Raw genomic sequence first — 20,447 nt, forward strand, 5'->3', positions numbered from 1 at the left:
GAACCCAGACGCGGCGCTGGGGCGTCCCCCCCTACGCCCCCCACCCCGGCAAGCCCCTTCCTCCGATCCCGGGGCCCCGGGGTGGGGAGCGCACGACGCGCGCTGGGCACGGAAAGACCGCCTTGGACGCACTGCGGGCGCTGCGCCTTTATTGACTGTGGGGTCGGGGGCCGGGGCGCGTCAGCGCACCGTGTACCGGTCCCACCGCCTCTCGGGGTCGTAGGGCTCCCAGCGGCTGGCCGGGAAGATGTGCTTGTTCTTCTCGTACCAGCTGCGCAGCACCACCTTGCCCGCGTGCGACTCGTCCTTCTCCCGGGTGGCGTCGCTGCGCAGCCGCACATCGTCGTGCACGTCGAAGCTGAAGAGCGGCCCGCTCTTGCCGCGCGCCCGCGCCACGATGAAGTCGTAGAAGGTGTGGTGGTGCGGCAGGATGAGGTCCTCCTTGACGTACATGAGCTGCTCCACGCCCGCCGCGCGCAGCTCGCGGAAGTCCTTGCGCAGCCCCTGCAGCGCGGCCTTGAGGAACTGCTGCACCGTGCTGCCCTTGCGCATGCGCGCCGTGCGCCGGTGGCCCGAGCCGTCCCAGTAGCTGAAGGTCACGTCCACCGCCTCGCCTTTCACCTGCTCGCGCCGCGCCTCCCACTCGCGCCGCAGCTCCTCGCGCAGCCGGTTCTCGGCCTCCTCGCGCTCGCGGTCCGGCAGGAAGCTCGTGTCCACGTCCGGGTTCTTGCCCAGGTGCCGCTGGCGGGCGCCGGCCTCGGGGCCGCCGCTGTCGTCGTCGTCGTCGGCGTCGTCCAGCGAGAAGGACAGGCCGCGGATCTGGCGCTGGCGCGCGCGCCGCCGCTCCCCCTCGCGCCGCGCCTCCAGCCGCCGCCGCTGCGCCTCCCGCTGCGCCCGGCGCGCCAGCTGCGCCTCGCGCTCGCGCACCAGCGCCTCCTGCTTGGCCTTCATGTCGTTGAGCGTCACCAGCCCCACGGTGCTGGACTTGAGCTCGGCCTCCACGGCGTCGTAGTGCGCCGAGAACTGCTTGTCCACCTTGCACTTGCTGATGGTCTCCTCGGCGATGCGCTGCTTCAGCACCTGCAGCTGCGCCTTCTGCTTCTCGCGCTTCTGGATCAGGTGCATGGCGCGGCCCGCCTCGCGCATGGTGCCCTTGTACTGCGCCATGGCCGCGCCGCTACGCGTCTGCCTTCCTGGGTCCCTGGGCTGCCGCGGCTAGGCCATGGCTCCTGCGAAGCGAGGGGAAAGCACGGGGGTTAGCCTTGTTATTATTAAGATTTATTTGAAAGGCAGAGCTACAGAGAGAGAAGGAGGAGCAGAGAGAGAGAGATTGTCCATCCACTGGCGCACTCCCCACATGGCCACAATGGCCAAGGCTGGGCCAGGCAAAAGCCAGGATCTTCCTCCAGGTCTCCCATATGGCTACAATGGCCAAGGCTGGGCCAGGCCAAAGCCAGGATCTTCCTCCAGGTCTCCCATGTGGGTGCAAAGCACCTGGGCCATCTTCCACTGCTTTCCCAGGCGCATTAGCAGGGAGCTGGGTCGGAAGTGGAGCAGCCGGGACTCCAACCATGTCTGCCTGGGACGCCAGTGTCCCAGGTGGCGACTTTACCTGCTATGCCACCAGCACCAGGCCCGAGTTACCCATCAGATTCAGCGCCCCTAACAGAACTTGCTACCTTGATGGAAAATGTCCAACAACCACAGGAAGCCGCTGAGCACTTGACAAGCAGCAGGCGTCACCAGGCACCGTCCCTCCCTCCCTTTCTTTGGATTTTAATTGACTCCCATGCTGGGCGGTGCGGGACCAGAATTAGGGGGACGTACATTGGCCTGCAGAGCTATCGATTACCTGGTCAGGTGCTGTTACCTGCCCAGGTGTCCTCAACTGTCCCGGTTACTCTATCAGCCACACCCATGCTGTCTTTGTTGAGCCCGCCCTGTGCCTGGTGCCGAAGCGTGCGGCAGCGATGTGGGCACGGTGGGCGCGGTGGGCACGGTGGACGTGGTGGGCACGGGCCTGCTTGCTGTGGGAGGCAGAGCCTCTCAGGAACTGCACTCGTGTGCGTGTGTGGCGATTGTTTTTGTGCCAACACAAACACCTCCTAACCCCTTTTCCAGGAACTCTTTGAAGTACCCTCATGCCCGGTAGAGCAGGGCTAAGGACCACATTTCCTGTTTGGTGTCGCAGCCAGAGCAGCGCGCGGCTTCCCCCTCCCTTGATTGGATTCAGCTCGAGCTGACAGGAGTGGTCCTCTCCTGCCTCACCTCCGGCAGCGCGGCCTCTCACCCGACCTGCACCCCACTGCGCGCACCCCCAGAGACCCTCCCACTGTGCCCCCTGGAATCCAGAGCCTCTCTTCGCTTTCTGGCCCTCAGATTGAGCCCAGCTGCCCCCTGAGGACATCACTTGGCCCTGCGGCCACCTGGGTCAGAGGGACTTTGTCCTTTTCCGCATCACCTCCGCGTCTGACAGTCGGGTGAGTGTCTACTCTTCACGGATGCGTCTTCCTTCCCACGACTCCCGTATCACTCCCCCTACTGTTGTCATCTCTGGGGTTCCCTCCCCTCCTGCCTCCTGATCCTTGCGGATTGCGGGCGCCTGGCTCAGTCGCCTTCCTCTTCCATCCCCCTTCATGGCTGTCTGGGGTCTCACCATCATGGCCTAGGCACCGGCCATCTTCCCTGGCCCTGCCTCAGTCTCGTGCCACGGCCATGAGACAGCACCGCCTTCAGAATCTTGACCCTGCCGTCTTCCCGCCCGCCCACTCGGCCACTCCAGCTCCAGCTCATGAGCTCCGGATCCAGAGACTGTCACGCCCACCAGGGAGTGCACCTGTCCCCAGTGTCCTCCCGCTGTCCTGGCCACCGGAACAGACCTGAATGCTGGTTGAGCCCGGCCTCTGTCTCATCTCCTGAGTCAAGGGAGCTCAAAGTGGCTGGAGAGAATGGCAGAACGCTTGTTGGCTGGTCTGTCTGCACTCTCGTGAACTCAGCGCCTCTGCAAGGGACACACACTACCGCACACTTCTGTGCTGTCAAGTCCCTGTCGTGCTCTCCAAGACAACTCTATCACACCTCCTCCTGCGACCCCCAACCCGTCCCACCGGCACCCACTGGAGGGGGTGTTTTCTTGGGACCCAAACACGGCAGCTGCTCCCTTACCTACAGAATCCTACCCCTCCTAAGTGCCACAGCACAGACTGCATTCAGTTGCTCAGATCTGTCATACACAGTCGTTTCCCCCAAATCCGTGTTCTGTGACAGAAGGGTTCCAAGCTCAAACGACTTTGGGAAACTCGGAGTTACAGAGGGTGCAAGGGCGTGGGCGTTTGGTGCTTGGGGTGCCCGCGTTCCGTATGTTCAAGCCCTGGCTCTGCTTCCAGTTCCAGCTTCCGGAATTATGTGATCATTCCTGGGACGCAGCGGCAGGTGGCCCAGGCGGTTGGGCCCTGCCGTGCGTGTGGGAGACCTGGGTGGAGCTGACGGTGCTCCGCTGCAGCCTGGCTCAGCCCCAGCTGCTGGAAGCGTTTGGGGAGTGAACCAGCACACAGGGGAGCTCTCTCTCCCCCCCCCCTCCCTCTCTCTCTGCCTCTCAAAAAAAAAAAATAAACAAAATCAAAGCCAAGAAAATGAAAGTATCAGGGCACTCAAATGGAATTAAAACATCAGTTTATTTCGCTGTGAAAAAAACTGAGCCCCACGGTTTTTCCATGACGCATACTGTCCATGAACTTTCTGAAGACCTTGAATGTAAGCATTTTCTGTGCGCCTTGAATGTGCCAGTTCCTACCGCAGCTCCCTAGTAAGGAGGCGGAACATGTAATGTTCCTCCTGGAAATTTGTTCATTTTTTTCTTTTTAGATTGATTTATTTGTTTGAGAGGCAGAATTACAGCGAGAGGGAGAGACAGACAGAGGTCTTCCATCCGATGGTTCACTCCCCAGGTGGCCGCAACAGCTGGAGCTGTGCCAATCCGAAGCCTGGAGCCAGGAGCTTCCTCCAGGTCTCCCACGTGAGTGCAGGGGCCCAAGGACTTGGGCCATCTTCTACTGCTTTCCCAGGCCAAAGCAGAGAGCTGGATCGGAAGTGGAGCAGCCAGGACATGAACTGGCGTCCATATGGGATGCCGGCACTGCAGGCGGAGGCAGTAATCTACTTATGCCACAGTAGTGGCCCAGATTTGTGGTCATCAGATGTTAACATTGATCAAAGCCAGTGCAGCTCAGGACCAGGTTTGGAAAAAAACGAAACGTATGGCAGTCTTCCAGCCCCGTCCCATCTACTGCGGTGACGCTTGGGAGTGCAGCCGTGTTGTGGAACCCCTTGTCATATCACAGACAACACGGTGCTCACATGCCAACAGGACACTGTCATGGTGTGGCCACCAAGTGACCAGATCTGTTCCAGGAAAGTCCCTCTCCCACCATTTGCTCCTAATCAGGAAATCAGCCCGCCTTTCCCCCCTTACATCCTCTCACTGCTGGCCCATCCTGGTGCATTCTCACTCTTGGCTTTGCCTGCACCATGAAACATCTCACACTGTCGCTCTCTTACCCGACGGCCCACAGTGGGCAGCCGCCCCCCGGAACTTCCCAGCAGTACTGCGCGGAAGCTGCCTCCTTAGAGCTGGCCTTTGGTCGCTCTCTTCCCAGGAAGTGCTGCCTCGGGGTCCGGCCCCTGTCACCTGGGGGCAACATTTAGCATACCCCCCACCTCCACCTGCAGCACCACAGGCACACAAACCCCCGACACGACACCCTCCTCAATCCCTTCATCACACTCAACAGAGAGGAGGTTGCTGGATGCCCCAGCAGCCACTCCTTCATCCAGTCAACCGTGGTCTCCAGTCTAATCGGAACTCAGGTGCCAATATGGTCTGCAGACTTCACTCACCTCCTTCCCCCGTGGTCTTGCGTTTACTCCTAACTCACCGCCGCCAAACACCCTCGCCAGCCCCTGGAACGAAAGGGCTCTGCCCACAAGTCTTGGAAGCACTTTAATCCGGAGTCTGAAATCCAGTCTTTAGCCTGTTCCCACCCTGAGTCTCCAAATGGTAGCCTCCTCGGGCAGCCTCACTTGTCCACCTAACTCACCAAGACTGCTGTCCACTCTCCTTAATGCCATCAGCAACAACAATGACGCAGGCGGGGAGGGAGCCTCGGTCACCTGCTGGATCCAAAATGCCGATCAAGGCACCGATTTTAATTAACTGGGAGGAAATGCAGCTCCCTCCGGGCTTAGCCATTCACACGCAGCAGCAGGCAAGAGAAAAATTCTCACAAAACTGAAAACAAATTCTGTTAACAGGAAAGAGAAAATGACTCAGTTTCCAACCTAAAGAACGATAACAAGACCCCGAAAGGAGACTTCATGTCGACATCCGTTTTCAGCTCACCTCCACCGGCCTGAGCTCTGTTAGCAAAGGTCACCGATCGTCCTACAAGTGGGAAGGTGACACGCTGTCTGTCCACAGCCGGCCTGGGAAGGGGAGGGCTGCGAGGAGAGTGGTGTCTGAGGGGGCCTGACCCTCCCCGGGCAGACTGGGCCCAGCACATGACACCTGCAGCGTCCGGTCACCTGCCCGGAGCTCCATCAACAGGATCTTCAAAGGTGAGTGAAGAAATGGCACCATCAATGCTTTCCTGCCGGGGTCAGGAGGGGTCTCCCGATGTGCCGGGGTCAGGGGGGTCTCCCAATGTTTGCTGGGTGCAAAGCCAGCCCAAGAATGGTGGCATGCCACGTGGCAGCCAGCAGGAGAGTGGTGGCATGTCACGTGGCAGCAGGAAGAGCCCTTGTGTGTTCCGAGACAGGGAAGTGAAAAAATCTACTGGGTGGGAAAAGTTGGACCAACAACTTGTAACTGCTGTGTGTGATCCCCTGGGAAAAAAATCCCAGACCAGAGAAGGAGCAATTGAAACCTGGGGGGAAGGTGTCAGAGATCCGAAAATGGGTTCCGTAGCATCAGTGTCTTGTGAGTTTGATGAGACCTGAATTTTTCCTTACTTTTTATCAAAGTGAGACTTGTTTGGGAAGATGAAAAATGATTTTACGTTCTTGGTCTGAGAAAAATGCTGGCAAAAGCCAGCCGCCCCCGGCTACTGCTCTGTTTCCTGGGAGGCAGCCGTCCCAACCCCCCAGGTGTTACCTCTGGGATTTACCTTCTCATTTTTCAGTAATGCTTTTCTGTTTCTTTTATTTGAAAGCCAGAGTTACAGAGAGGGCAAGACACACACGGAGATCCATCCACTCACTTCTCTCCACTCACTTCCCAGATGCCCACAATGGCCAGGGCTCAGCCAGGGCTGGGCCAAGCCAAAGGCAGGAGCCAGGAGCTTCATCCGGGTCTTCCATGTGGGTGGCAGGGGCCCAGACACTTGTCCCACTTCCGCTGCTTTCCCAGGCCATCAGCAGGGAGCTGGATAAGAAGTGGAGCAACCGGAATGTGAACCAGTGCCCATGTGGGGTGTCGACACTGCAGCTGGCAGCTTCACCCACTATGCCACGGTGCCAGCTCCACACCAGCTCTTACGTGGCTCTTTTGTGACTAGTCAACGTTACACTTCACCTGTTGACTTCTAGTTATGGTGGACGAGGATTTAACTTTTCCGTGGGGCTGGTGCTGTGGCACAGTGGGATGAAGCCACATCCTGTGGCACTGGCACCCCACATGGACACCAGTTCGAGTCCTGGCTGCTCCATTACTAATCCAGCTCCCTTCTGACGCACCGGGGAAGCAGCAGAAGATGGCCCAAGTGCTTGGCGCCTGCCACCCACGCAGGGGACCCAGGTGGAGCTCCAGGTTTCTGGCTTTGGCTTGGTCCAGCTCCAGCCCTTGTGGATATTTGGGGTGTGAACGAGTGGATAGAAGATATCCCGCCCACACCCCACCCTGTGTCAGTCGGCCTTTCAAATAAACTTTTTTTTTTAAAAGACAAAGCTTTTCCTTGTGATAAACCAAAATGCCTGTCCAGCCCATAAGGAAGAGCATATCATGGAGTAGTCAGTATCTAAGGCAGATAAGAAAAATGCCGAGAAATTTGATTATACGGCAATCGGACTTACAGAGTGGCAGAACATTCCAGATGAAATATTACCAAAGTGAGCCCAGCAGTTCATGAATATATACATACCAATGACCAATGGGTTTGTTCAAAGGTGGTTTGGAATCTCTCTATGTGTGATTTTCTACTTACCATCTCATCAAAAATAAATAAACAAGATACTAAAAATAGCAATCTAGACCCAGGAAGGAATTTCCTGAACTTGGTAAAAGGTATTTTTGAGAAATCTGTGGTATGTGGCATATTTAACACTACTGGAATACTTTAAAAAACTTATGGAAAAATGGAATTGAAAGTTAAGTTTCTGAAGACCTCCCCATATATTTCTATGCCCCTTATGATTTTCTCAAGAATAAAATCTTTGTAAGTTTCTGCCTGGGCCTGGGTGGCTGCAGGCTGGGAGTGGCTCAGCAGGCCTCGGGCACCTGTGAGGTCGAGGGCAGAGGTGGACAGAAGGCTCTGACCCTCCTCAATAGCTGGTTTTTGGGTTGCAGAGCATCATGGTAACACAGCTGGTACCAGCTATCGCCAGAGGAGCCGGGGGACGTGGACAGGAAGTGGGGGTGGGTGGGTTGTGGATTGGGCAGCAAGGAGGCCCCCCCCCGGAGAAGCAGCCTGGGGAGGATGCCAAGGCAGGTTTCCGCCAGGACAGATGCTCTCCACACATCGGGACCGTGCGCCCTCCCGCTGCTCGCTGAACGCAGAGGGTGGGGCAGGAGCGCCCCCCGTGTGGGGACGTGCGGGCAGCATTGTGACGGGACCCCACCCAGTGCTTCCAAAGGCCCTCCCCCTCTGCTGGAAGGTGCACGAGACAGCTCCAAGTCAGAGCGAGGCCCCGTGTGCCGCTGCCCGTGTCGGGTGTTTGCAAGCACTGGCATCGGTGACCCCACTGTCCCCTTCAGGCTTTGCCAATCTGCGGCAGCAGATGCTTCGGGTCCCGGGACGGGCACAGCAGTGGCACCCGGGGACTGACTGCCTGCAGACTGTCATTTGCTCCCAGCCTGGAGGGATCCTGGGTGAGGACCTCCTTGCAACGCAGCGGTAGCTGCTGCTTTACTGGGCCTCTGGGGTTCCGCGTGGCTGCAGTGTGTGCTGTTCAGAGCCAGGGCTCAGCGCCCGGGAGAACAGCACAGGTGTCCCGGAGTCCGCAGTGCCTACTTTCTGGGATGGTCAGTGCAGGGTAAGGACTGGTATAGAATACTGGGGGAAGGGGGGTATGCTGAGATGCCCACTTCTTAACGCTACAGGCAGACGGGGCACACTGCCCAATAAATTCAGGAAATCAGGTTCTGAGACAGGAAATTGTTGTAGGAAATATTGGAACCTGGCATTGACTTTAGGTGAGTGGGTGAAGGACGCTCTAGGGGAACCCCAGGGGTAACGCAAACCAACAAACCTCAGTGGTGCCGGGAATGCCTTTTGGCTTGGTTACGGTGTTGACAGAACACACGGGTGGGCTGCGTGCCCACTTGTACCCTCGACTCAGCCATTTCAGGGGGAACCGCCTCGTTCCAGCCGGAGCACCCCAGATGTCTACCCGGTGACTGCCTTCCCCCGGGAATCCTGGAGCAAGCTTCATGGAAAAATCCCATCAGGTAATGATTATCCCAGAACTGTGCAAGCCTGCAGGGGTCCACCAGCCCCCAGGGAGTGTGGGTGGCCTCATCTGTGGTCACCAGTGTGTGTTTTACGTGGCCTGTCCCTGGTACGGTTTATTCTTTAAACAGCTTGTACACACGGGGACGCTGACCCGAGTTGGGCAATGTCATTGCCGGCGCGGTCAACACCAAGTCTCCCGACCTCCCCCTCCTCCAGGCCTGATCTCTCTGCAGGCCCGTATTTTCTGTCCACAGCATCACAATTAATCACCCAAGAAGAAACAACTTCCTGGTGTGTCCTCCTAGCCCTTTCCCACGCCGTCGTTTGAGGCCAGACAGAGACACGAGCCGCTCGTTTAGAAGTGGTCTTTGGCCGCAGCTGGAGACGAGTTTTCCCTAAAGCTTTTGCAGTTGGTTAGGAAGTGCACGCGCAGCTCATTTCTCGCTTAGGTGCACACCTGCGTACGTGTTGGCAAACGCCTTCGATGTTTGCCGTTGTTGGCAACGTCTCGGTCGGGCTCATCTGTCACTTGGTTTTCAGAGATGCCGGTCGGGGCACATGTGGTGGCAGGTCCAGGTGATTGAGACCCTGTAACTGATTTCCTGATGATCCGGTGTGGGGCACTCTACCAGCTGAGGTCATTAGAACAAGGTCCAGCCGCTGGGTGGCGCGCGCGGGGCTCAGCGTTGGAGCCCCAGCAGGTGCAGGCAGGAGCAGGTGACCTCTGGGACTCGGTGGCCTTTGTGTGCTGTGATCCATGGCCCCAGCCCAGTGCCACCCTTTGTCCTTGTGTCACCACCTATTCAAGAGAGGCTCCACTCCTTCCTGCCTGGCCCACACCTGCCCAGTGTTCTTGATCGATAGATTCACCTTCTGAGTGAAGGGCGGGAGGGCAGACATTTGCTGGATGACTGCCTGTGCTCTCCTGTGGGAACTCAAGGGCTTTATAAAACATTAAAGAAAACAGAATTAAAAGACATATTTTCATGAAAAAAATTGGAATCCGTACAAATGAGGGGTTTTCCAAATATTCACAGGAAATGTATCTTATGAAAAAACTATTCGAGGCCGGTGCCGCGGCTCACTAGGCTAATCTTCCGCCTGCGGCACCTGCACACCGGGTTCTAGTCCCGGTTGGGGCGCCGGTTCTGTCCCAGTTGCTCCTCTTCCAGGCCAGCTCTCTGCTGTGGCCCAGGAGTGCAGTGGAGGATGGCCCAGGTCCTTGGGCCCTGCATCTGCATGGGAGACCAGGAGGAAGCTCCTGGCTCCTGGCTTCGGATCAGCGTGGTACATCAGCCCTAGCAGCCATCTGGGGGGTGAACCAACGGAAAAGGAAGACCTTTCTCTCTGTCTCTCTCACTAACTCTGCCTGTCAAAAACAAACAAACAAACAAACAAAAAAAAACTATTCATGAATCTCAGAACTTTTTGTACCAAAACAAATTTTCTTTTAATTTCATTTTCAAACTTGTTCAACTTTCCTTGTCTATGTAAGGTCTAGCTGAAGTCCTGACATCAAATATCCCTTGCAGTCTTCAATTTCTTTTTATTTAAATGTAGTACAATTGATTCTTCTGGGGGTATACAGTTCTACGAGTTTTGGTCCATGAAAACAAGTGCTCATCAGTGTGGCTGGGGACGGAGCAGTCTTGCCGTCCTGGGAAACTCCCCGTGGAATCTCTGTATACTCACACTTGCCTCTTCTGCACCCCTGGTAACCGCTGATCCACTTTCCAGCCCTGTAGTTTGCCTTTTCCAGAAAGTCACATAACGGGCTCACACAATACGTGAGCTTGTGACCTCCCTCCCTCCCTCCCATCCATTTGTATGTTTGAAAGGCAGAGCGAAAGAGAAAGACCCTCCAGATATCTCTGGTTCCCTCCCCAGGTGCTCTCCTCAGCTGTGGGTGGGCCACGCTGAACTCAGGAGCCAGGAACTCCATCCAGGTCTTTCGTGTGTGTGGCAGGGACCCATGACTTGGGCCATCTTCCGCTGCCCTCCCAGTCCACAGCAAGAGCTGAATCGGAAATGGAGCAGCTGGGTCTTGAACTGGCGCCCATCAGCAGGAAGGTGGATCAAAATCAGAGGAACTGGGGGTGGAACCGGCGCTCCGACGCGGGATGCGGGCGTCAGAGTGGTTTCACTCAGCGGAGCACTTTGCGAACTCTTGCGCGTGGCCGTGCGGCATCAGCAGCACCGGCAGTGGGGTCTCTGCACGCAGGCACCGCACTGGGTTCGCTAGCCTGCAGGTGGACGGACCCCTGGGTCGTTGTGGGTTCTGTTGAGCACAGAGCTGCTGTGAGTGTCCATGTGCAGGTCTCATGTGGACACGGGCTCACTTCTTCCCCAGTGAGCAGGGAGGCTGGGTTCTCTGGTCTTTGCCTCTCGGAAGGGCACCGACCAGCACATTCTGCTCAGAGAGACGGCTTCATTCTTTATCCTCGGCAACACCCGTGAGTTTCAGATGTCCCATGCTCCTGTCAGCACTTGATTGCAGCGGCATCTCACTGCGGTCTCGCATTTCTCCGAGTGGCAGTGAGGCTGAGCGGCTGTTCGTGGGCTGCCTTGCTTCTTTACAAAGCGTCGGTTCCAGCCTTTTGCTCGTTTGTCACTGGACTGTTTTGTTGTCAAGTTCTGCGCATGTCGCCCATCAGATACGTGACCTGTGATCTTTACCAGTCTAGCTTCTCTTGTCACTCTCCATAGAGTCTTTTGCTGCGAAAACACTTTTGAAGACAGCAAGTTGTTCATTTACGGGTCGCTTCTGGTGGCTTATGTAGGAGTTCTTCACCTAACCTGAGAGACGGCGAAAATGTTCTCCTGGGATTTTTCTCGAGAAGGTTTCTATGGTTCCGCATTTGCCGCTTAGCTCTGTGGCTCCGTGGCCCACTGTGAGTTCATTCGTGTGTCAGGTGTGAGTTGAGTATCAGGTCCGTTCCATTGACGTGCTGGACTTCCTCCCGTGTTCTCGGCCTGAGTGACCAGTCTATCGCCCCTGTCCCCAAACGCCAGCATTTCCTCTTGACACTGCAAGTCCTTGGTGGAGTCAGGGGGGAGGGTCTCAGGGATCTCAGGAAACAAGTGGGAGACACAGCCCAGCTGCTTGCTCCGGGGTGGTCTTCAGTGCACGGTCTCCCCGGCGCGTGCTGACACACACGCGGCGTAGCTGGCCAGCCACGGTGTCAAGGACAGTCAGACTCGGGGCTTCCCGAGCATGGCCCGATGGCCATTGTGACCCAGCGTTAGCCCTTCCCAGACACAGGGTTCACAAGAGGGGGTGGCTTGACAGTCAGCTTACAGCCGTGCTGGGCCTTTGCTGAGCCAGGGGCGTTTGCTGTAACTGCCCCGGGGATTAGGAATGAGTCTCGTCTCCGAGCGAGGACGCGTCATCCTACCAGGAGAACTTGCTGGAGTCGTGTGGAGGCTGTGGAGGTCCTAGTGGCTGGTGAAATGTCTTTTTTTTTTTAGATTTATTTATTTGAAAGTCAGAGTTAGAGAGGAGAGGAAGAGAGAGAGAGAGAGGAGAGAGGTCTTCCATCCACTGGTTCACTCCCTAATTGGCCACAATGGCCGGAGCTGCACCGATCCAAAGCCAGGCGCCAGGAGCTTCCTCCAGGTCTCCCACGTGGGTGCAGGGGCGCAAGCACGTGGGCCATCTTCCACTGCTTTCCCAGGCCACAGCGAGAGCTGGATCAGAAGTGGAGCAGCTGGGTCTTGAACTGGCGGCCATATGGGATGCCGGCACTGCAGGTGGCAGCTTAACCCGCTGCGGCCCCCTGATGAAATGTCAGGGTGGAGCCCTCTGCGTTTCCATGTGATCACTGTGCACAGCCACTGTGTTCACTGGGTTTGCATCCCAGGGCTGCTTGCAAGTGGGTGCTGGCAGCAGGTTTTCAGTAGACGGAGTGTTTTTGCAGTGACATAATTCTGTGTGCAAGGGTTGCCAAGACCAAGAGGCCCAGTGTGCGGGACACAGACTGCGTAACTGCGTAAGGAGGTGCAGCTTGAAAGTATCACTAGGTTGCACATCCCACTGCTACTGCCACGTGTTTTCCATTTTCTTCTGCTCCGGGGCCAGCTATATGGTGACTGTCAGTAAATGCTGGGTGATCGATGGACGGACAGATATCACATTCATTACATGACACAGTCACTGCTGAACCAGGCAACACCGTGCATTACGGTGAACGTGTCCGGTCGTGCGTCTTCACTTTCACTTCTCTGTTTAGACGGAAGGTGCCAAAGTTCACCCTTCCCAAGTCCCTGGGGCTCTGAAGTCCTGCACCTGGCAGTGTGGCCCCCGAAGATGTGACAGGCAGAGGGGACACCATGCTACAGGAGGTCACCAGGACCCTGGTGCCGGGAGGGCTGGGCTCTCGTGTGGCGCTAACACACATGTGTTGTGGGCTTAGAGGAAGTCCCATAACTTTTCTGAGCTTCATTTTTTTTTTTAAACTGAAAATTGCAGACCTGAGTCATTTTGATCCTCTTGAGTTGTGCAAGGCTAGCGTTCAACCAGTAGAGCTGTCTGCCCGCTCATCCGAGTTAACCCCAGGGTCAGGGAGCCTGGAGCTGATCTGCTGGTGCAGCTCTCTCCTCAGCCTGTTATCTGGACTCCAAACTCCAGGTTCTGCGGCGCAGGGAGAAGGCGTGAGCTCGCCGGGCGCTGTCAGACTCTGGCTGCTCACAGCAGGGCTGACGTGTTGGCAGACCGAGTCCAAAGGCAAATCCAAAGGCCGCAGGGGACAAACTCCTGCAGCTCTGGCTGTCACCGGAGCCGACTCTAAACACCTTCGGCAGGAGCTTCCGGCTCGGAGAGCGAACCCGAGAATCTTCTCTCTTCCGCTCACCCGAGTGCCCTGTGAGCGCCAAGCGGACTGTTGGGGAGGCTCTTTGCTCCCCGATGCTTACTGGGGAAATTTCCCCTGCGCCTGGCTTCCTTCCTTCACCCCCCCCCCCCAAGCCTCACGGCACCGCCACCTGCCAGGCGCGCAAGCCGGGACGAGAACAACGCAGTCTACCATCCAGGGCCCCGATCACCAGCCTGGATTCCTCTCGGATGTGCACATTTATTCTGGAACAGAAATACACAAACTTTGTACCAACGTCACGTGAAGTGGTCTGTGTACTCTTACACCGGAGAGATAACCATTATGAATCATCGGCATTTACTTCCAGACGTTACTAGTGTGTGTGAAATGCTTGTATTGTTATACACAGGGCGTTCTGCACAAAGTCCAGGAACCTCAAGTATTACATCACACCTCTGGCCGTGGAAACACTTAAAGACCTACCTAAAAGCCACTGTGGAAGACAGTGTGGCAGTGCCTCAGAAATCCGAATACAGACCTACGTATAACCCAGCCATCCCACTCCTGGGAGTTTACCCAAGGAGCAAGGAAATGCAGTCAGCATATGAAAGAGTTACCTGTACCCCCATGCTTATTGCAGCACAATTCACAATAGCTAAGACACGGAATCAACCCAGACGCCCATCTGGGATATTGTACACACTACACAGTGGCAAAAACAACAACAACAACAAGAAATGAAATCTGTCATTTGCAACACAGTGGATGAAGCTGGAAGACATCACACTTAGTGAAATAAGCCGGTCCCAAAGGGACAAGTACCACATGTTCTCCCTGACCTGTGATAACTAATCCAGCACCTATCAGGCAGTCTGTAGAAGTGAAATTGACACTTTGAGAAGCAGCCCTTGTCACGACTGTTGAGGAACAGGTTTGTTTTTTTTTTCATACTATTTGTTGAACTCTTTACTTAACATAGAGTTAATCATATGTGTATAAAGTTACTTGAAAGTAGATCTTAGTTAAAAATAGGAATTGGAATAGGAAAGGGAGGAGGAAGAGGGGTGGGGGAGGGGTACAGTGGGAAGAACCACCATGTTCCTAAAGTTGTAATTATGAAATGGATGAAGTTTGCATTCCTTAAATAAAAGGTTTCTGGGGGAAAACAATAAAAGTCATTGCCTAGACCCCCACCCTCAAAAAAGACCTCCCAACACCCTTGATGCATTTCAGTAGAGAATAAATTATAAGTGTTGTGCCAATTTTCTATTGTTGCCATTCCCTTTCATTGTTTAAAAGCTCTGTAATAGTCCTTCACACACTTCTCTGCCTGGCACTTAACATCTATCAGTTGTTAGAATAGTTGTAACCTTTCCTAACCTGATAGCACCTGACTTTGAGCTTAAGTTGAGCCATCTTTTCATTTGTTCTTTGGAAATCATGATCAAATGTTTTACTTATTTTTCTATGGAGAGAATGGTTTTTTTCCTATTGAATCGTAACAACTCTTTGTATATTGAAATGGTCGATCCTTACTCTGTCATATAAGCTCCCAACATTTCCCCCAGTTGGTTACCTACATTTTAACTTTTTAGTATGGGGTTGGTTTGACCACATAGCAGTTTCTATATTTTTAGGCAACCAAATCTGAGAGTATTTTCTTTTATGATTTGTGATATAAAATTCGGTTTTGTAAGTTTGCCAATGTTTGTTTCCAGCCCGGCATCATGGTGCAACATTAGTTTGTTGCTCATGACGTGGCATCCCACACCAGAGTGCTGGTTCGAGCCTTAGCTGTTCTGCTTCCTGACCAGCTCCCTGCTGATGTGTCTGGGAAGGCGGCCGATGACGGCCCAAGTGCTTGGACCCCTTCCCCCGTGGGGGAGACCAGGAGGGAGCCCTTCCCCCGTGGGGGAGACCAGGAGGGAGCCCTTCCCCCGTGGGGGAGACCAGGAGGGACCCCTTCCCCCGTGGGGAGACCAGGAGGGAGTTCTTGGCTCCTGGTTTCAGCCTGACTCGGCCCTGGTCGCTGCAGCTATCTGAGGAGTGGGGCAGGGAGCCAGAAGATGGAAGATCTGTCTCCTCCTCTTGCTCTGTCATTCTGCCTTTTGAATAAATAAATGAATCTTTTAAAAAAGGTTTGTTTCCTTTTACATAGGTAGTTTTTCTGATTGGGATCTATGTTTTTTTTTTTTTTTAATGGACTGTGATGTTAGGACCTAAATTATTTCCAAAAGAAGGCACTGAATTAAAAGCTCAGGGAGTTTTGTCAACCTGCTCCTTGGGCCATAGCTGTCTTTGCTCATCAGAAGTCATAAAATAACGAATGGATGCTTTTGTTGTAAAATACAGTTTACAGAACTCATTTAGGCCGGCGCCGCGGCTCACTAGGCTAATCCTCCGCCTTGCGGCACCGGAACACCGGGTTCTAGTGCCGGTCGGGGTGCCGGATTCTGTCGCGGTTGCCCCTCTTCCAGGCCAGCTCTCTGCTGTGGCCAGGGAGTGCAGTGGAGGATGGCCCAAGTGCTTGGGCCCTGCACCCCATGGGAGAGCAGGAGAAGCACCTGGCTCCTGGCTTCGGATCAGCGCGGTGCGCTGGCCACAGCGCGCTGGCCGCGGTAGCCATTGGAGGGTGAATCAACGGCAAAGGAAGCCCTTTCTCTCTCTCTCTCTCACTGTCCACTCTGCCTGTCAAATAAGAAAAAGAAAAAGAAATAATTTACATCCTCAGAAAGTTGGGAATCTCTGTGTGAGGTCTGACTCAAACTGGCTGCAGTAAAATATTAGTGACTGGCGGGGGCTGGCACCGGGGGCTCACTTGGTTGATCCTCCCCTGCGGCGCCAGCATCCCATATGGGCACCAGTTCTAGTCCCAGTTGCTCCTCTTCCAGTCCAGCTTTCTGATGTGGCTGGGAAGGCAGTGGAGGATGGCCCAAGTGCTTGGCCCTGCACCTGCATGGGAGACCAGGAGGAAGCACCTGGCTCCTGGCTTTGGATTGGCTCAGCGCCGGCCGTGGCGGCCATTTGGGGATTGAACCGATGGAAGGAAGACCTCTCTCTTTCTCTCTCTCTCTCTCTCTCTCCCACTGTCAAATAAAAAAGAAAAAATAGCGACTGGCCCGTCTGCAGAGGGCAAGGTCACATGGGCTGTAGATGCGGCTGGCTTCGGAAGCGCAATGCCCTCACATTCCTGCTTCCTGCTTCCTGGCCGGGCGCACGCTCCCCGGGCCACGCACTGCTGTCTGCCATGCTCCAGGGGCTGCCAGCTCTGGCTCCCCGCTCTGGAGTTCAGTCCCCCGTCTCTCACCACATCTCTCCTTGCTCCGTCCAGGCCCTGTGACCAGGTCAGTGGTGAATGAGAATCTAAAGGGCCGACACTGGAGTGGGAGACGGAGTGAGCCTGGGATGCCTGGGGCCAGGTGGAAGCTCACCCAAACAGGAATTGGCGTCGGCAGGAGGAAGGGAGGTGGACGCTGGGTGCTCACATTAGCATGTGCTCACCACAGGTGGTCCTCTTTCATGGTTGCAGGAACCCTGGGACGGTAGTCGCTTACCAACTGATTTATTTAATTCAAACAGTGAGAGACAGTAGGAGAGACAGAAAGAGACCTTCCAACTGCTGGCTCACTCCTTAAATGGCTGCAACAGCTACAGTCGGGTCAGGGTGAAGACCCAAGGACTTGGACCATCATCCACTGCTTCCCAGGAGCGGTAGCAGGAGGCTGGATGAGGAGCAGCCAGGACTTGAACCAGAGCTCCCATATAGCATGCCAGTGTTGCGAGCATTGGCTTAGCCGGCTGTTGCCACAATCCCAGCGCCCAGTGTCCTTATTTCATAGACGGGGATACTAAAGCCTTCAAGAGCTGTAGGACTGACCCTCAGACACTCCCCTAGCAGGTGGCAAAGCTCAAGTCCAGATCTCCTGGCTACATTCTCTACTGTTCCCAGTATTGTAAATTACCACCTATGGGCTTAAAACCACCACCGGCTGGGTATAGGAGTTCTACAGCCTCCTTGGTATCACTAGGAAGCCAAGGAAAGATGTGAGCCACAGGAGGCTGCGGCTCCTGCTGGGGCGGGGACACCGCGATGGTTTCCACCACAGCGGCTCTGAAAGACTGATAGTGAAGGGCCTGTTCTCCCCAGCCCGGACTCCCCAAAGCAGAGCACGGGCCAGGAGCTTTTACTCACGGGCAGTTTATTTGGGAATGTGTTGCAGGGAGCAGGAGGGTTTGCTGGGGGGATGAGGCGGGAGGGTGAGAAGGAAAGCCAGGGCCAGCTAGGGAGCCTCCTCTGTAGATGACTGCTTGATCCCACAGGGACTTTCACGAATTTGAAATGTGTCTCCGAGCGGTTGTGTTGGGGGCTGGGGGGAGGGGAAGCATTTATGTAAGAGCTCACGGCCCCAGTGGGTGATGGTCTTCCCACAGGATGTCGTTAACCCCACGTGAGTGAGTGTCCAGGGGGTTGCCTCGGGCATCCTGGCCAGCCACTGTACCGGAGCAGCCAGAGACAGGAAGTGAGGGCACTCGGGTGTGATGCTGGTTAGACAGCTGCTCAGGAAAGAGAGAGGGCCCGAGGACAGAATTTGAGAGACAGAAAAAGCGATCGAGAGCCTCCTTTGACCAGTTCTCTTCCCTAAATGCCCACCATGGCCCAATGGCGGGGGCTGGGCCAGGCTGACGGTAGGAGCCAGGAACCCAGTCTGGGTCTCCCATCTGGGCGGCTGGGACCCAAGAACTTGGGCCATCACCGCTGCCTCCCAGGGTGCTCTGTAGCAGGAAGTGGACATGAGCGGAGCTCAGACGGAAACCCAGGCACTTCTGTAGCGATGCGCGTGTGCCTCCTGCCAGCCGCGAGTCTGCCCTGGGATCAGAGGGCCGCATCACCAGACCACATCAGTGGTCGCCTAGAACACTAGACGTCTCCCATACGCAGTCCGTGATGAGCTAATATTTAAAAAGCGATGCACACACGAGCCCTAAGGCCTGTTTTCCTAGTTCAGAGCTGCAATGTCACAACCAGCTGCTAAAACTGCCCTCCTAGTACCCCCACTCAACCACTGAGGGGCCCCGAAAACACAGCAAGGCTAGAAGGCTCCGTTCCTCCCCACCGCCCTAAGCTAAGAAACCAGACCCTTGCTTGCCGGTCAGCGTCCTTCCGGCTAGCGTTTGCTGTAGCTGAGCAGCTGGGCGTCCTGCTACTGCCCCAGCTGGACAGCAGGCAGTCTGATTTCCTTACCGTTGGGTGAGCAGAGCAGGCGATTATCCCTTCCCAGTGCCTGTCCCGATAAGGCTCCCTCTAACTGACAGCCATGGCAGGCAAAACACATACAACTGCCGTGGCAGTCACTGACCAATCAGCAGGAGGCCTGAGCCGTTCCGTCTGAGGTCGCTGTAACTGCCGCCGGGGTTGACCAGTTGCCTCCGCCCTGCCCCCAGCTCCACGCATCCTTTTGTCTCTCCCTTGTTCTCTGTGAGGTTTTCCTGGGCTGCTCCTGCACGGATGCTCTTTCCTTCTGTGAGGTTAATTAGGGCTCTGTGTCCAGAATGTTACTGCAGAGGCTCATGTGACCAGCACCACTTGGGATACCTGCACTTTTTTGGCAATGAGAGATAGAGATTAGAGACAGAGGTGATAGAGAGTGCTCCTATCCACTGTTCACTTCCTAACAGTGAGGCAGAGTGAAGCCTGGGATGCCTGGGGCAAGGTGAAAGTTCACTGAAACAAGGATTGGTGTCTGGGCCTGGTGCTGTGGAGGAGCGGGTAAAGCCGCCGCCTGCAGCGCCGGCATCCCATATGGGCGCCAGTTCGAGTCCTGGCTGCTCCACTTCCGATCCAGCTCTCTGCTGTGGCCTGGGAAAGCAGTGGAAGATGGCCCAAGTCCTTGAGACCCTGCACCCCTGTGGGAGCCCTGGAAGAAGCTCCTGGCTCCAGACTGGCATTTCCTCAGGACAGCAAAGTAGCCAGAAGGGAAGGTGACTGCCCCTGAGAACACAGGCCCTCCAGCTCTCCCGGGCCCTGTGACGCCTGCCAGCCCTGGGCCCATCTTCACCACGGTGCAGGTGTGGGTTGCAGCAGTGAGGCACAGACACAGACATCCCCGGGACAGTGGGTGGGGACACAGTGGGACGCTGCCCCAGATGCAGAAGGCTTCATATGACTGTAAAACCGAGACACGGGTGCGCCCTGAGTAGCTGAATTCTGGGGAAACGGGGAACAAAGCAGGACTCTGCACTGCTTAGAATCTTCAAAGAGCGCATCTCACGCAACCTTCTGCTTCCGTTGTCTGGTTTGTAACACCAACCGCTTGCTATTCGTAGTAGACTCTTCTTTAACTCACTCCCCAAAGAGAGGGCAGCTGGCAAAACTTTTTAGAGGTTTATTTATTTATTTGAAAGGTGGAGTGAAAGCGAGCGAGTGAGAGAAATCTTCTATCCACTGGGTCACTCCCACATGGCTGCAACGGCTGGGGTTGGGCTAGGCTGAAGACAGGAGCCAGGAGCTTCAGCTGTGTCTCCCATGCAGGTGCAGAGACCCAAGTACTTGAACCATCTCCTGCTGCCTTCCGAGGTGCATTAGCAGGGAGCTGGGTGGGAAGCAGAGCAGCCTGGACTTGAACTGGCGCTCCAGGATGGGACGCGAGCATTGCAGGTGGTGGCTCCACCCACTGGGCCACAATGCCGGCCCCCAAATTTCTTGAATGAATGGATAAGTGAGAAAGAAAAGGCAAAACTGCAGCCTTACTGGTGAATTTCGTCAGGTTTGTCATGACACCCAAGTTCGTTATGATCTTTCTTTAGATTTAGCCGTAGGCATTTGAAAAGGCACCTGCCCATCCTTGTGGGGAGGGGATTCCACAAAAATCAGTAGGCATGTCAGAGTAGAATTGCCACGTGATGCAGCGACTCCACTTCCGGGTGTGTGCCCCAAAGAATGGGGAGCAAATTCATGGCGGCGTTATTCGTAACG

At 55.5% G+C, this 20,447-nt stretch overlaps 1 protein-coding gene across 1 annotated transcript; it reads right to left on the reverse strand.

Annotated features, from left to right (window-relative positions):
* Window positions 1-122: 122 nt before the first annotated feature.
* On the reverse strand, window positions 123-18,872 carry FAM50B (family with sequence similarity 50 member B). The gene is made up of 2 exons (XM_051855917.2): window positions 18,717-18,872; window positions 123-1,229 (listed from the first exon to the last, which is right to left on the reverse strand). The coding sequence occupies exon 2, from the start codon at window positions 1,165-1,167 to the stop codon at window positions 181-183; it is 987 nt and encodes a 328-aa protein (XP_051711877.2). The 5' UTR covers window positions 1,168-1,229; window positions 18,717-18,872; the 3' UTR covers window positions 123-180.
* Window positions 18,873-20,447: the final 1,575 nt, after the last annotated feature.

This window comes from Oryctolagus cuniculus, chromosome 5 (genome assembly GCF_964237555.1).
Source record: "Oryctolagus cuniculus chromosome 5, mOryCun1.1, whole genome shotgun sequence".
In the NCBI taxonomy this organism is placed as follows: domain Eukaryota; kingdom Metazoa; phylum Chordata; class Mammalia; order Lagomorpha; family Leporidae; genus Oryctolagus; species Oryctolagus cuniculus.